Source organism: Gallinula chloropus, assembly GCF_964237585.1.
Source record: "Gallinula chloropus genome assembly, chromosome: 15".
Classification (NCBI taxonomy): domain Eukaryota; kingdom Metazoa; phylum Chordata; class Aves; order Gruiformes; family Rallidae; genus Gallinula; species Gallinula chloropus.
Genome location: NC_140100.1, coordinates 10,518,178 through 10,535,337, shown reverse-complemented (window position 1 = coordinate 10,535,337; position 17,160 = coordinate 10,518,178). Strand labels below are relative to the sequence as shown.

The 17,160-nt window shown below is 38.2% G+C and overlaps 1 protein-coding gene across 1 annotated transcript; it reads left to right on the top strand.

Annotated features, from left to right (window-relative positions):
- Positions 1 to 3,280: 3,280 nt before the first annotated feature.
- LOC311197343 (transmembrane protein 180-like) lies at positions 3,281 to 16,139 on the top strand (the record flags this gene model as incomplete). Its single annotated transcript, XM_084271093.1, has 6 exons — positions 3,281 to 3,433; positions 4,177 to 4,908; positions 7,775 to 7,929; positions 8,952 to 9,035; positions 9,904 to 10,047; positions 15,426 to 16,139. The coding sequence occupies 6 exons, from the start codon at positions 3,281 to 3,283 to the stop codon at positions 15,553 to 15,555; spliced, it is 1,398 nt and encodes a 465-aa protein (XP_084127219.1). The 3' UTR covers positions 15,556 to 16,139.
- Positions 16,140 to 17,160: the final 1,021 nt, after the last annotated feature.

The following is a 17,160-nucleotide window of genomic DNA, read 5'->3' as shown; positions in this document are numbered from 1 at the left end:
TCGCGCTCAGGTGCGGGTCGCGTTCCCGCCGCCTCCCGGGGAGCCTTCGTGCCGGAGCGTGGGGGAGCACGGCCCCGCTGGAGTGTGCAGCCGGGGCGGCTGTTGTCACATCTGCATTCGGCCGTCTCCTTCCCCACGTCTCGCGTGTCTGCTGGCGGTCACCGCTCTGGGGAGACGCTGAGGAGGAGGTGGTTTGATTTGCTTAGTTCTAACAGGCGAACGCCTCCAAAACTTCAGCCCGGCCAGATTTCCAGAGCTCTGTGCCTTCAGGAGTCGCAGATCGCATCGCTGGGGCAGCCATGGCATCGCGGGCTGGGAAGAGCAGCGGCACTCGCCGAGTTTCACTTGCCCTCCTGCTCCCAGCGCTTTCTGTTTGCGGCTCCTCAGCTTCGGCAGCGTTGCTCCCGAGTGCTAACCCCTCGGGACTAGGAAAGTGTTTGTTCTTAGTTCTCTCTTAATGTGGTTCAGGTCATGGAGGAAAGATGAGGAAGGTCCTTGCGTCCAACCAGTTTGTCAGGGCTGTGAGCGCTGCGCTGCAGTTTGCGGGACCCAGTTGGGCAGAGCGTGATGTCAGCTGGTGTGCTTCAGTCTGTTTTGTATTGCTTGGGAATCCACTTTAGACAAAGGCTTTAGTTTCTTCCAGTGATTGTCAGCCAGCTCTGGGAGCAATACAAGTAAAGTTGTCCCATGTCTCGCTGGTTTAAAACAGCCTGTTCCTCTGGCCCATCTGTATCAACACAGTTGTAACCATGAAACATTTCTCAAAACTGATTTGCCTTGTGTGAGTCACAAAATGTCAACACCTGTCCTTTAACCTGCTCGGTATAAAGGCTGACTGTTGAGGGAGGGGATACTCATGGGTGATTTCATTGTAGTACAATTAAAGAGCACTTCTTCTGGGAAAGGAAGTGTGGTACCTCAACTTCTAATTGAACCTATTTCATGAACAAGGTATGGGGCCAGATGTACCAATTAGCGTAAAGAGTTGTGTCAGATCCTGCATATTATGATTAGTCATGGCAGTGAGGCATTTTTTGTGCATTGTTGGAAGGTTTTTGTTGAAGAAACTTCAAATTTCTGATTGCTTTCATATTTTGTGGATCTGAGGGGACTTTTTATTTGTGTGTAGGAAGGAATCGAGTCAAATATGATTTGAGGAATGGCAGTTCTGGTAATGCTAGTGTGAAGTGCTTTTATTCTTGGTGCTCATATTTGAAGGAGAGTCTCCCAGTTCTCCAGTTGAAGACCCATGCAGAGGGCTCCAGGAAGGAACAGAGATGCAGTGTCTAGCTTTCTAAAAGCTCTGATACCCGTTACATAAACCCATTAAGTATCTTTGTGAAGGCTTAAACATGTACTACTTGAAAAAAACCCAGACACTTATCAATAACATACTTACTGTAATGACTTTCATAGCAATATCAAGTTTATTTTTAAAAATAAACATTTCAAATGGGCATCTTTTCACTAACCTTACTCTTCATTTTAAGCTTCTCAGTAAAAGTTTGTGAAACTGAACTTGTTTATAAAAACCAACATTTTATCACCAGCAAATGGAAGTGTCTCTACAGTTGCAGCTCTGTGAAAATTTGAAAATATACTTCACAATCATCCTCAAGTATCTTAAAAATTCAGTCATGTTCTTACAAATGCATTGGTAGTAGGAATAAAAAAACCCACAGACTTATTTCAAGTTGTCAATTTTTTTTTGTTACCTGTAAAGTGATCTACTCTTTGTGTCTTGTCTCATGTTGGAGCATCTTAAATATATATGCAAAAATGCATCCACATTTTATTTGCCCTTCAACAGTTCATTTTCTGTGTTGGGGTGGAAAAACTGTTCCATCCTTTGCTGTAACCAGCACAGACCCTTCTCCTGGCCCTCCCTGACCTGTGGCTTTTGCCTGGCTCTTGCCTGGAGATTAGGAAGTTGAGCCTTCAGCCACTTTGTAAACCACAGGAGGCAGGAAGGTTGGAAACAACCCTGGGTTTCATTTCCTGTTTCTTTCATGGTCATTTTTATGAGCTCAGGGAGCTGCTTACAGATCTGCCTATCGAGCTGAACAAGCAGATATTCAAACTCAGTATTTTGATGGATGTTTGAAAATCACATTTGCGTTTAAACTGTTATTGTGCAGAGGAGTGAAGTGTGGACTGGCAGCAGAGAGCAGGTTGTACAGCTCTGGAGTTAAGAGTGCATTGTAAGGTTGAAATTTGAACCTGAAGTATCTCCAAATTCATGGCAGGCAGTTTCTTTCAAATAGATAGACAGATGAATAAAGCTCCAGTTAAAAAGGGTTCCCCAGGAGAAGTATTTTTGTATTGGGTTCACAGAATCAAATCTGGTCAGGGACTCCCTTCAGGTAGTCACTGTTTTGCTTCAAAATGTAGCTGTTCCCTGGAGCTAGCAATTTTCATAGGATACTTTATACCAAGCATACTTCAATTAATTGCTAGATAGATGGAAAATGTCAGCACCTTAAAAAATTGTTGGCTGAAGATCTGTTTGATATATAAGAACTTCAGATTCTTGAGCTGACTCTGTTATTGGGGCATACTTAAAATGCTATGCATGTGCTACTTGCTAGGTCTCATTTACATACAGTCTTATGTAAAGCATTAAAAACATTTAAACTTTTAGAAGGTGTTTTGATTGGTTTATGGTTTCTATTCATATGGTTAGTTTATTAGGTGAAAGTATCACTTCAATGGCTTCTTAACGATGACCATTTAGAAATACAAAGCTGGGTATTTGTTTAGAAATAAGTGTTCATGCAAGTGCATGCTGCATTTGACACTGGTAGCAGTGGAATATGTAATGCTACCAGTTGAGTCACTTCATTCCTACACAGTCCATAATTTTAAAAACTACATAGCTAGCAAGAAAGATGTAAAATGCATGCAATTACTTTGAACTCTGCACCAAGATTAATGCTGGCAGTAGCAGATTTTTATATTGACTCAGTGCACCAGTTGAGAAGGCATTCTTTTAAATTTTTGTCTATGTGTTCTGTGGATTTTTAAGCACTGATTATATTTAGAAATGTCACTTGCTTCTCAATATGTCACATCAGTTTGGTGCTCAGTGCCATGCAGGTCAGTCAAATGTGTTTCTCATTTTAAAGAAAAATCAGTAAGAATGGGGAAAATTTCCTCTGAGAATCCAGTTCTACACCTCTGAAACAAGCAAGTACCCTATGTCATCTTTGTTTGGAAAATTATTCTACCAACTGTTGTAATTCTTTTTTGTAACTCTTGAGGAAGAAGAGAGCTGTGGAAGATGAAGTTTGTTTTGGGAATTCATCCTAATGCCCTGGCATACTCCATGACTACGTTAGGGGCTGGAATGATGAACAGCATCTTTAATTTCTACTACGTTAAGCTTTTCCTAAATCGATATAAAATTTCAGAAGTAGCATTTCATCAAGCCCAGGTATTGTACAGTGGAATGTTTTGATTACTGTGTTGTGCTACGTGTCTGTGTTACCCTAACAAAGTCCTTTATTTAAATTAAAGATTATTTTTGGAAGCATTGAAAATAGTTATACATAATTTTAAATTTAATTAATCCATAAGCAATTGAGAGTACACATAAAGCACACTGTTTATGGGCTCCAGACTAAAATTCTCCAGAATTTAATTGGTGGCAAGATTTTTACTTTTTGATAGCATGAAGTAGTGTTACAAAGTAAACTTGCACCTCAGCTCCATGGATATGTTTGACCTGACAGCTTTCCTATGGACCGTTTAAGTGCTTGAATACAGCCTTTATTCTGCAAGTCATTATCCACTGAGCAACTCCTGTCATAAAGTCTCCTGAAATTAATGGGCCAGCTTGTGTTTTGAATTGCTTGATGTGAGAGTAGTATCAGGGCTTTACAAGATGAAAAACCCAGATACAGGAGCTTTTGAAGGAGTAAAGTCTTAGGTTTATTTCATGCAGTTGGGCACCTGCCTGCCTACTTGTTTTTCAGAAGTACTGTAAACCTCTGAACACCTTTGAGAACTTGTTCTGGAGTCTCTTTTGTCCTGAGAAGCTTTCATCTTTCTCTATTCTTTGAACAGAGACTTGTTTTCAATAACTGTGGTGTGTATTACTTCTGTGTTAGTATAACCTCTGCAAAAAAATCACCCTAATGATAATTTCTGTTGTGTTTATTACTTGTTTTGTCACAGGTGGTATTTATGATATGGAATGCCATTAACGATCCACTTTTTGGCTATATCCAAGATAACTCCAAGTTTGTGTGCTGCTCAAGCCGCCAGTTTTCCATTTTATACGGTGCTCCTTTATATGCCTTAGCCTTTCTGCTTCCTTGGTTTCCTTGGAAACATTATGAAGAAGGTGACTGGCTAAGTGGCCTTCACCTCATCGTTGCTCTGTGTGCCTTTGATGGCTTGCTCACGTTTGTGCTTCTGGCACAGTGCGCGCTCTTCGCAGAGATTTCAACAAAACATGAAAGCAGGCTGCAGCTTATTAAATACAACCAGGTAGCAACCTTAATTGGATCAACAAGCGTTCTCTTCTGCGGTCTCATATCACAAAACATGGAAAATTTTGCCTCTTTTCAGGCATTTGCTGTTTTGGTTGCAGTGTTAGCAACAGCTTGTATGTGTTACACAGGCAAATACAGCACCAGCCAATATGAGTGGAGAGAAATCTGCACAGAGAATACTAACATGGAAAACGATGGAGCTCTCTCCTGGTCCTCTGTAATTTCATTGACCAAACAGATTATAACAGAGAAAAACTTTGTATTTTTTGTCACAATGAACTTCTTCCAAGTGTTTCACCTAGCCTTCTGCAACAATTTTATGATGATCTTTGCGGATAATCTTATTCCTAAGGATGTGCTTTCTTCTTCAGTAAGAAGTATCATGTATGGAGCAGGCTTTATTTGTCCTCAGGTAGGCTGTTATACTTTTTTATTTCAAAATATGAAAACACAGTGTTTTAGTAGTTTTCATTAGTGTAAAGTGTCCATTTACACTGTTGGAAAACTGCTGTAGCTAGCAGAAGCCATTGGTTATGCCAAGAGACAAACCTAATTCATCAGTATCTCTCTGTACAGGCTAACCAAAAGTAAGGGCAGAGTAGTGAGAAAGGACAGGCTGGCAGGCTGGTAGAGTATCTGTACAAGAATGTGTGATGTGAGTATGCCAGGAGGGAATGTTTTGTATCCTACAGGGTTTATAATACCTAAGGATAAAGGAATGAAAACAACATGGTCAGGATAAAAACTTTCTTAAAGAAAAATCTACACAATTCTGAATTCTCTTTGGGTTTGGTTTGTAATACATGATCAAAGAATAATCTCTTCTTCAGGAAGTTTCTGAGATAAACCAAACAAAAGAACAGGAAAACTATTAGATATTAAAAGCATTTTTGAAATATGTACTATCTCAATCATGGGAACCCAACAAAAATAGCTGCTTTTGGAGAATAATATGTTCCCATTTATTTTGCTGTTTAATGCCTTGGTCAGTTACATTTACTGGGGAGAGAGACTTTCAAGCCCTTAATTAGGGATGGGGGGAGAAGTAATGAACTGGAATAGAACTCTGAACAAGTAATGTGTGAGAACAAGAAAAGCAGCAAATATACATCCCACAGTGTAATATACTTGACTGCAGTGAATTAAAAATAAAACTGTTCATTCCCTTCTAACTTCTTTCAGTGCATCTTTTAAAACTTTCACTGTGTTTACTTGTTGGATTGTCAAAAACTGGGTATTCTGACTTTCATCATAAGTGCTGATGATGTTCAGAATTTCTGAAAATCAGGCTGTTATGTTCAAGTTGTAACAGTAGAATCTAAAAGAACATACATGGAAGTGCAACTGGAATTTACAGCTCAATTTCAGTTATCATTTCTGCTTTTGCATATATAACAAACAAATCCTAGACCTACTTTCTCTGTTCCATAACTCCTAAATATAATTTCAACTTTATTCCTTACCACAGGTTTAATGTTGGGGTTTTTTTCCCCCTGCAATCCAAACAGCTGATGAACTTTGGAAATAAATCATAAACTACAGAAGTTAGGAAAGCTTAAATAATTTTACACTCAATATATAGCAATCACTGCTGTTGATAAAATCAGCGTGACAGTGTGAAACGAGGAATCTGTCAGAAAATGCATCTCTCTCTCTGCTCCCTAGAGACTCTTTGTCTGGAAGGTCACTGAACCGTAGAGAGTTTGCTGTGACCTTATTTTTCTCAGGTTTTGTCCCTTTGAGCTCAAGATATAATAAGAGAATTCTCTGGTGACAATGTCCTAAACTTCACTTACTGGAAAAGCACCCAACCCATGGAAAATCAGGCACCTTCTTATGAACTGTGCTGCAGTGGCCTGTACTAAACTAAAATTCAGCTTCTGTTTGGGGTTCCTTTTAGTACTGGGTGTGAAGGATAAAACCTGCCTACAGGGGAAACCCTGTTGCTGGAGCAGAGTCATCTGCATCCCTGAGTTAGTGTTTTATTAGAAATATGCAGGCTTAGAAACAGGCAGGTAATAAGGAATTTTTTAAATCATCAGTGCTTCCTGAGTTATTTCTCAGCTATAGGGAGACAAGGTCATAGTTTTGCAGTAACAGGCATTACATAATCTCTTGCCATTTTGAGTGTAAACACTTTTCTGCAAAATGCTTGAAAACAACCAGGGAAAAAGTATGTTTAAAGTTTCTTACAAACAGATTTTCTTCCTACACCAACTTTCTAGATTTGTTCTACCTCCTTGATCACTGGTTTAAGTAGAAAACCTGAGCTGCTTTAAAACAGCATTTCCCACAGTAATCTCTGACTGTGTCATCCTAGTTTTCTTTGTTATGGTAAAGAATGTGATTTAAACGTGGGAGCAAATGTACAAGGAGAATTCTTTCCTGTTCTTCATCTGAGTATTACATCTGTAACACAGAAGGAGGGAGAAAATGTGTATCGTTACAGAGTTTGTGAGAATTTTTGTGGCGGTGATGAGGACCATGTAGATGTGTCATAGGCATCTATAATAAAAGGAACATAATGCATTAGAAAATGTCCTATTTAAATGGGAAAGTGTGGGACAATATAGAAGAGCTTATACTTTGTTCATTCTATAAGCAGCACTTAATGCCATTTTCATGAGTTTGCCTGTCACTAGCTTCTTGTGTGGATTACTGCTCCCTAAAACTGGTGAAATTAAAATGCAACCAGACATATCTACTGCCATCTGCCTTTCTCTACTTGCTAATAAGGTCTGTAACTTCCTTGTATCAACTGAGTTGGAGAACTTGCTTAATCAACTTAAAAGTTGTGCTTAATTTCTGTTAATATCAGTGAAAGACACAATTACTGAAAGTATTTTTGATCAGTTAAAATTCAAATGGCAAGATGCTTGGGTTGCATTTAACGTATTGCAAAATTAATTATTTAAGGGATATCAAACGTAAAGGTCATGAACATTAAATAATAGTTAGGTAATGTGGGAAACAGTATTTTCCTCAGGATACAGTCATTCTCAGCAGGCTGTTTTTGAGGGAAAGAAGATCCTTCTGGAAAGAAGACTCTTCTTACCTCATAGAGGTAGCATAGATTGAGCCAGGAGATAGTTCATTATATTAAATTTTTTTCTCATTTTTTTTTCCTAATAAGATTTTTATAAAGGTTTGTTTCAGAGTATTTTTTCTTTAGTGGGTAATAATAATTTGTCTGGTCTGTCTGTGCTTTATAACTCTCCTAAAGCTGAGATAGCACACTATAACTTTTTATCATATATGTGTATATATTATCTTTGCAGTGCCTTGTTCTTCTCAGTCATGCTTCGCTGAAGAAATTTGGTTATTACAGAATCATCTTGTTTTCCTTTTACTTTGAAGGAGTAGCTGCTGCTCTCATGTTTGTTCTAGGGCCAGAACACTATTATCTGTTGGCATTTTATCTCACAGCAAACATGTAAGTAAATGCACTTTGCTATTCATAGATGTGGCTTAAAGAATTCTAACAGAGTGGACACTTATTTTTATCTGCCACTGCTCTATGGTCTTCTTTCTGTTCTGTTTCACTTATCAGGAAAATTGAAACTCTAGCTACAACTTTTTTCAACTTACATTTCACTCAGCTTCAGCTTTTAATTTTTGATTACAAATATCAAAATAAAAAAGCCTTAAAAATGAACAATAATTAAGGTTTCCAGCCATGTACCTGCTGTAATGTAAAACTGAAGGGAAGCAGAACATCTCATCCACACAGACAAAGAAGGTCTCAGTAGGGGAACTCTTCAGAGACTGCTAGGAAAGCTCAGACCTTGTTTGGTGTTGCGTGAACACTTGTGTGCTGCACTGCAAAACAAGTTTCAGTATGTCAGGTATCTTAGGTAACTAATACTAAGTCACATTTTCACTGGTACTGGGTAAGTATGATGCCAGGAAGTTGTATCTTTACAATAGTTGTATATTATGATACATGTAAAACCTTATTTAAAAATAAAGACCTCTTTATATCAGAATATTGTTACAGCAGTTTGTTTATATTTTGTTTTCTATTTCACTGCTTTCTTTCTACATGTTCTTTCCTACCCCCTTTTCTTTATCTTCTTTCTCTTCCTTCCTGTTTTAATTCCTATTTTCAGGGTTTCAGTTGCAGGCTAGTGTAACACTGAGCTGTTTGAGCAATAAAGTGAATTTCATTACCTGCATACTTTAAATAATGAAGATATATTTTGATTCCCCCAGGAGAAAATTCTAAGGTACCTGAAGACTGTATATTTAAAGTGCTAGTTGTTCAGAGCCTCTCATAAGTAAAAGCTAATCATACCTAAAATTTAGTGAGGCATAGACGTCTTAGCATTTGAGTTTATGGTTTCAGTTAGCATTTGGTTAAGAGTTGGCTCTGTGTGTGTGTGTTTAAATGTGTATATATATATAAAGATGTATATGTAAGAAGTATGAACATCTTAAATATTTTGTCTTTTTTAGGGTAATTGTACAAGCTTCATTTAGTTTGTTCAATTTGCCTCTGGCAGATATCGTTGATGCAGATTTAATAAAACACAAGCGGAGGTATGTCAGTCACCTGCTTTTCTTTAAACGCTGTCTTTTAGCCATGTTTCTCTTTGATTACTTAGATTATGTTAAAGACAGTAAGTGATCTTGGATCCTTGACACAGAAGTACTTACTATAAGAGCCAAGTAAAGATAAGAACTTGAATAAAGTTTCCAGCAGGTGCTTCAGTAATTTAAACAGATTATTATACTATAGTATAAGCAAACTCCTTAACTTTTTATGTTTTATTTTTGTTGAATTATTTTCTAACCATAGACATCTATTTTCACTTAAGGAATTTTCTGAGTAAGGCCTTTTTAATATGGAAAAACCATTCAGAAAGCTCTGCCTATGCTACTTAAAGTGCAAATTTCAAAGTCTAAGCTGATTGATAAAGCCTGCTGTGACGTGGAGTTTTATCAAAGAGCAGATTACTTCCTGTTGGTTCCATCCACGTTTATATAAATGCAGATTGAATCCTGGTCACTGTATTAAAGGACTTGCCCCTCAAAGGTGAGAGGTATTGCTTTCATGAAGAAAAAAACAACCACCTCCTTTTCTAGCTTCATGAATGTAAAGTATTAAGTTATAATAAATTCTCCATGCACTGCTCAGACTAACTTAACTTCAGTGATTACTCAAAGTGCACCAAGTTGAACTCAAGTGCAAGCCATTTCAGAATTGGGGTCAAGCTGTATATATACCCCAGAGGTTTATTACTGCACATTTCCAAAGAAAATTAAATTACATTATGATAGCTGATTGGTTTGCTATAATGTGTGAGAGTTACCATTTGCATATTAACAGGATTTAAAAATTGCTATTGAAATTAATATACTAATAAATTTGTGTTGTGCATTCATTTTTTTTCCCCAAACATTTTAGATCTCCACTTTCCTCTATGGTTTTTGGGACCAATGCTTTATTTACCAAGCCTGCCCAATCTTTGGCTCCAATGCTTGTGGTTACAATACTAAATCAATTTGGATATGAGAACCTGAATAATAAAGTTGCTCAACCTGATCCAAGGTGAGTTCAGAAGGGACACTTTAAATTGTAGAAACTAATTTGAAATAATACTGTCATCTAAAACACAAATTAATCAGCAATTAATTTGCATCAACTGTACTTCAAAAATATAGCTGCTTTACAAATATTTTCCAGCTGCGTTTTATCTCTACAGAAATAGAAGTGTTTTCTGGAAATTGTAAAGAATTCATCATTTGTTAACAATGGACATGAGGATATTTACCTAATTTTGAAACACAAAGAATAGATTTCAGTGGCTGACCATCTCATGTTCTATTGCAAAAAAGAAAAAGAAAATGTTTGAGGTCACCTAGTACCTCTTACCAAGCTGCATGTTGTCCTGGCTTCTGTTTTATTTATCTTTTAAACCTCTTTCCTTAAATATATAAGCATAATGAGTTTTTTGCTTGAGAGAAAGCAGTATAATCACTGGAGGGAGGGAATTTGGCTCAACTAGGAGTATAATTTTGACTTCAATACTAATCATTTTAATGCTAATGATTTCATTGCAGTCCCCGGAGACCTTAACACACAGCATAAAGCTGTGGTTGCTAGTTAGCACATAGGAAATGCATGGGCTCTTAGAAAAACAAATTAAGAGGGAGTCTGTACACTGAAAGGGTCATAGGCAGCTTTTTATGACCAACAGGGGGAAGTGGCAATATAAGGAGTAACTCAAGTCAAAACTAAAAGTCAAAAATCAGTCCTGGTTAGGATTTGCTCGAGAGAGAGCAATGTAAGTATCCTGAGAAATCGATAGCTCTCCTCAGTTTTGAGCAGCAGCCTTAAAAAAACACATTGAAAACAATTATATATGAACTTGTGCAGAGATCAGTCTTGAAAGAGCAACAACCTGTTATGTGTCACCTAATGTTAGGAGAATATGTTGTATTTGGGGAATTTTCTAGAACCATGTATGAGGAAAAGCGTGACATGAAAAGACAACAGGTGGTCTTCATAAAAGCATCCTGACATGAGCAAAGAAGTTTGAGGCTGTGTGAGAGAACAGTTAATTTTAATGCATTCTGTAGATAGCCAGCCAGTGAGATGATGTGGAGAGGACATGAACCTCATTATCATGTCAAATAAGATGAGTGATTTTTGCCGAAGAGCAGTAGGTTGAACTGGATGTGGATATAAGAGGGCTGAATATATTCATCTTGATGATTCAGAGAAATTCGGGTTTGAAGCATAAAAGCTGCACTTCTGATCCCTCTCAATCACAGAAATGATCCCTTTGTGGATGGATTTTAAATCACAGTAGCTACAAATCTCTTTTTTCCCTAGTAAGTAGCCTCTGGACTATAGCAACACTAAATTTCTTGTATATAGAGTTGAAATGCTTTGACTGCTCAATTTCTAAAACCTCTATCTTCACCTGAGGCATCCTGAAATTTGATTTATTTCACTGAGGTGAGGAACAGCATAAACATACACAGCTGAGATCAGTAAATCAAAGAGCACCTGAAATATACTGGTTTTGTCTCACACATCCCTTCAAAAATAATGTGTGTCTGTGTGTGTGAATGTTCATGCCCTTTGCTTTGCAAATGGACTGCAGTGTGGCCATACAGTCAGCAAAGACCAGGCTACTCCAGACTGATTCTAAGACTCAATTTGCCCATGATTTCCTCAGCCCATTGACTGAGCTAAAACTACTCACACATATTAGAACCCTGTCAGCTCTTCTCAGATTTTAGCCATAGGCAGACAGCTAAAATACACTCACCTCAGGACAAAGTTGTTTGGGAATAGAAAATTAATATAGGAGATTGCTTAAAATATGCTCAAACTATTTGGAAAAAACCCAAAATAATTTCACATGTGAATTATATGTAATGAAGTGTGATGCTGGTAGTCTCAGCTGTGTCCTTCCTCCTTCTCCAAAGCTGGAAATATCTATTTAATGTTCTGGAAAGCATTTACATTATTAGATACAGTGATAGTAAATTGTGAAGATAGCACTGAGGACCCTTATTCTGTGTTAACAAAATGTTTGGTCCCTGAGTAAGTATGTCTTAAGAGTTTCCAGCAATGTTGTTTACTGGGAGGAGAGAGAAGATGCAGTCCAAAACCATAAACTGTTTGCTGAATTCTAAATGATTCATTTTCTTCTTTAGATGAAAGTTTAACAGTAGCAACAATGATGGAGCAGCTAAACCTGGAAACCATTTCCAGGCACATTAAGGACAATAAAACCATCAGTAGTAGCATGGCTTCACCAGGGGGAAGTCATGCTTGACCAACCTGATAAACTTACTCAATGAGATGACTAGCCTGGCAGACAGGGGAAGAGCAGTGGATATTGCTACCTGGACTTCAGTAAGGTCTTTGACACTGTCTCCCACAAGATCCTCATAGACAAGGTGTTGACGTATGGGCTAGATGAGCAGACAGTGAGATGGGTAGGAAACTGAATGGCCAGGCCCAGAGGATTGTCATCAGTGTCTTGAAGTCTAGCTGGAGACCAGTAACTAGAGGAGGACCTACTGGGTCCAGTACCTGTCCTGTTTAACATCTTCATCTGAATGATGGGGCACGATGTAACCTGAGGAAGTCTGGTGATGACACAGAACTGGGAGGTGTGGCTGATACATTAGAGGGCCATGCTGCCATCCAGAGGAATCTCAGCAGGCTGGAGAAATGGGATGACAGGAACCTCGTGGAGTTCAGCAAGGAGAAATGCCAAGTCCTGCACCTAGGGTGGAACAGCCCGATGAACCAGTGGGTGCTGTGGGCCACCCAACTGGAAAGCAGCTTGGGAGAAAAGGACTCGGGGGTCCTGGTGGTCAGCAAACTGGACATGACCCAGGAACATGCTCTTGTGGCAAGGGTGGCAAATGTTATCTTGGGCTGCATTAGACAAAAATATTGCCAGCAGGTCAAAGGATGTGATCCTTCTCTGCTTCACTAAAGTATCCAAATGCCATTGAAAGTACCAGCCAACTACAGTTTGCTGATTCTTAAGCTTTGTCTGTCTTTTATTGCCATCACACTGTTTGGAATTCACATGCGTGTTCTCTGCCTCAGTAGAGACCACATTCTTGAGCAGTTTATCAAGACAACTGGTACGTTACAAGTGAAATTCTTATCCCAAAGCCTTTTTGAGAGCATAGCTCATTATCCTCTCGGTGTTACCGGTGTATACTGCACGGCACTCAAGCTGGCAAAACAGCAAAGAGGTTTTACACAGACAGTGCAAGTTTAGAGGAAAGGAAAATTCAGTCACCTTTTTTTTTCATCTGTGAGGTATCTTAAGATTCATCAGAAATTTTGGTCCATCAGGGCAGCACAGCATCACCTCTCCCACATGGCTTGGGGTTTTGCGGTTGGTTGGACTGGGTTTTTAAATTTTTATGATTTTTTTTTTTTTTTTTTTTTTTTTGCCATGGAAGAGTTCCCTAGTTTTAAAACTCCCTCTTCTGGAGTGCGGCTGCAGCTACAGCTGACTTCTCAGAGTCGTACTTAGGAAGGAAGTTACTTATCAGCAAAGCTCCGTTACTTCTTGGAGGCACTCTAAACGGTTGATGCTTTCATACTGAATTACTGGAGTACTATTCAGAGTGATCCTAGGGCTGTTTAGTGAAAGATGGTATGTTGTATTTCTGCTTGTGCAAAAGTGTAGACATGGAAATTTCTGTTGCTGGTTCAGCTCTTGATTCTTCCCAGTCCCTGAACGAATAGTGTCCCATTTCATGTTCTGCATGCTACAGATATTAATCATTTCTGCAGTAACTTAAAGTTTTATAGTACCATAGGCAATACTATTTTCTTGAACAAATATTGTTCCAGTGAAATCAAATCAGGATTGCACCAGTGCAAGTGATTTGGCAGATGTTCTTTCTTTTTTTGTCCTTACTTTTTGTCTCTAGATAGGTGAGTCTCTAGATACTTGTCAGCAGTGTCCCTGCTGACACCGCTCACACAGTTAACTCTGGGTGTGCATGGTGCAGGCCCTTGTTTACTTGTAAGTGGCCTGCAAAAGCAACTGAACACAGGCCAGTAAACAACATGTAAATGGTAAATTATTGTCACTGCCAATAAACATTGGCTGTGGACCAGTGACCTGCTAGCGAACACTTCCAGTCTTAAATGCAATTGCCCAAGTGATTAAGTAATTCAGTTGTAAGCCTGTGGTTTTAGGGTATTTTGTGTCATGGAAGCATGTACATGACTTGAGAGAAATTATGGTTGCTGTGTGAGTGTGTGCTAAGGAATAAATCTGGGCTATGTTGAAGGCTGCAAGCATTTTTTCTGTTAAATGCGGTGAGACATGAGTTGATTCTTTTATGATTCAGAGGAACTCTTAGGTTTTATTCAAAAGCCTGCTCAAGTTAATGAGAGGAGTTTTTTCATGGATTTTAGGGTTTTTGGATCGTGTCCATAGCTGTTCTGTGAGTCTCCTATCTCATCCCTGGATGCTAAGGAAAAAAAAAAAAAGAAAATAACATCAACTACCTCATGGAGAGAAAGTTCATTTAGGGGCTGTTTCTCAGCTTGAGTTGACTTTCCTGATATTTAAGTAATTGCAATCCAATAATTAACAGAATGCCAGTAGATAATGATTCTAGCTACTAGATGAATGTCTAAATGTATACTTTGAGCTGTCAGAAACCATACTGTTCATAAAAGGGGACTCATTTAGCTCCTGTATTTCCTTTTTTTGATTTATATTTGCTGATACTTTTATTCCTCAGAGAAGATTTAGGTGAGGAACAACAATGCATCCATGAGAATAAATGAGCATGAGTGTTCATTTCACATGTATTTTGTTTATGATATATATTATCTTGTAATCATTTATTTTAAAACAAAATTAAATACAGCCCTTTAGACCATTGATACATCAATTGTGACTTCCATCTAGCACTCAGCAGCTGTAACACCACACTGTGGATAGCCAGTAGCACAGATTTGAACTTAAAATAATTTCATATTAAAATGTTTGCTTCCATTTTCTGCTTTTCTTTCTCTTTCAGGTATTTTAAGTCTTATTAAACCTTTGTAGATGCTGTGTTCTGTAATTGGATTATATTGCTTTCTCTCTTACATAATACAGATGTGTAGTGAACAGGATTTCTTAGGTTGCCTACATGTATTAAAATTAACTCTTTGTGTGCTAATTACTTACTTTTCTCACAGCTGTTACGAAAGGAACAAACAACACAAAATACATACTTGTATGCAGAATTAGAAAATATAACTGAAGTCATCTGGTACCTGAGATTTATATTTCTTTTATATAGAATCAGTTGTGCACAGTAACATGTATATGCTGTATGTGTGTATAATGTGAAAGCTTTACATATAATTTATGGTGTATTCACCATGAAAGTGATCTTCTTTATCTTGAAAGCTGTTTCCATCTTTTTCACCAGTCTGTTTCTAGGTCTCCATGATGCCATGTTCTATTTGATCTGTCTGGTTCCGCTCTGCATCGCAGTCGTACAGATCCTGACCTGGACTCCCTTTTCAATCCAGAACACTCACATGACAGCTGTACGCTAAATATTTAAGAGTGGGTCAGTAAATCTTCTGCTGAACTGTGTGTTTTAAATGTGAAAAAACAAAATGCATTAATGGGACTGTTACAGCAAAGACAGTTTGAGCCATTCCAGTAAAGCCGCATTCTTCAGTCTATGTAGACTATAACACAGATCCCATCTGGCCTTAATGTGGAGCCGGCACAGAGCTTCTTCTAGTTCAGTTGTTTGCCTTTAATGGGCTTTATCCTTAATTTCTAAAGTAATTTCTGGTATATACTCATCACTGTTAATTCCTTTGAAGAATGGATATGGCAGATCAGGTAAAGGAACTTCATCCTAGCACCTGGAATTCACAGTGACTGTATTTTCTTCAGCTTACTGAAAGATGGTAGCTGAATTCTGCCATCCGGGTAGGATGGCAGATCTCTGAAGTTAATCTGGATGAACCTGTTGCATGTCCCTCATGGATGTCAGGGAGATGAAGAGACAAACTTAGTGTGTAGCTGACCAGTATCAAGACAGATCTGACAGCTACCACAGGAAGAGCCAAGACTAATTAACGACCCTATAAAAGTCTGTGCAACATTAACAGAGAAAAAGATTGAAATGCTCTTCAATAAAGTGACACTGGATGTTGGCTCTGTACTTCCTCACTGGCTTCCCCGACGGCTGGGTGGTAGGTAGATGCAGTTTTCTGGCTTTAAATGGAAAAATTGTTTTGAAGGTAGTACACTTAGTACTTCATACACAATGTCATAAGAAAAAGGTCAGTGCATGGATGTTCAGTTAGCTGGACACATCTAAGCACACACATACTGATCAAACTCTACCTGCGTAGCAGTGTTACACTGGCAAATTCATTGATGTGCTGACAGCTGAAGTTAATTTCTCATTAATTCTTATGAAAAATCTTTTCAGTTAAGCTTTTAAATTGATCTTGTGATTTTTATAAAATAAAGGGGGGTTTTGACTATTTCAGAAACACTGAATCCTGTCTTTATTTCACACATGTTCTACTCAAGTACAGTATAATCAGTACTGGGGCATCAGTAGAGACAAGAGACATTAGCACATTTACAATACTTCTGTTTAAGAAATACACTTTTTCCTCCAGTGCATCCAACGTGTAAATGTGCCATGATAGATAGCTTAAGTATAATATAATCTCTTCATTTTTGTTCTTTGCTTTGCCTGTGCAAACAGAATCTTCAAAGCACCTTTCTTATGAACCCCATTCACTTGAAAATACAGGAAGATGCAATGTGTGTGTCCTGATTTTAAAGTGCTGAGCCAGGTAATTTCTAAGACTCTATATTTACTGTGCTAGGTAACTTGGAAAAGAAAGGAATGTAAGAAGTTGCCCTGCATTTTGGTGGACACTAGCATTATTTCATGGAGAGATTTGAGATTCCAAATACCACTGTTGAAGAAAAGAGTCTTTTGTACCTTGGTTTTTACATTTGCAGAGGAGAAATGTTTTGCCTTTTTTGAAGTGCAAAGTGCTTTCAAAGTGACGAGTGAAAAAGCAGGATAGCATTGTTAAATATTTAGAAATCCAAATGAACCCTTTGATAGGAATATGAAGATTTATGTTAAAATGTAAGAAGCAAGAAGTGTGATGATGTTT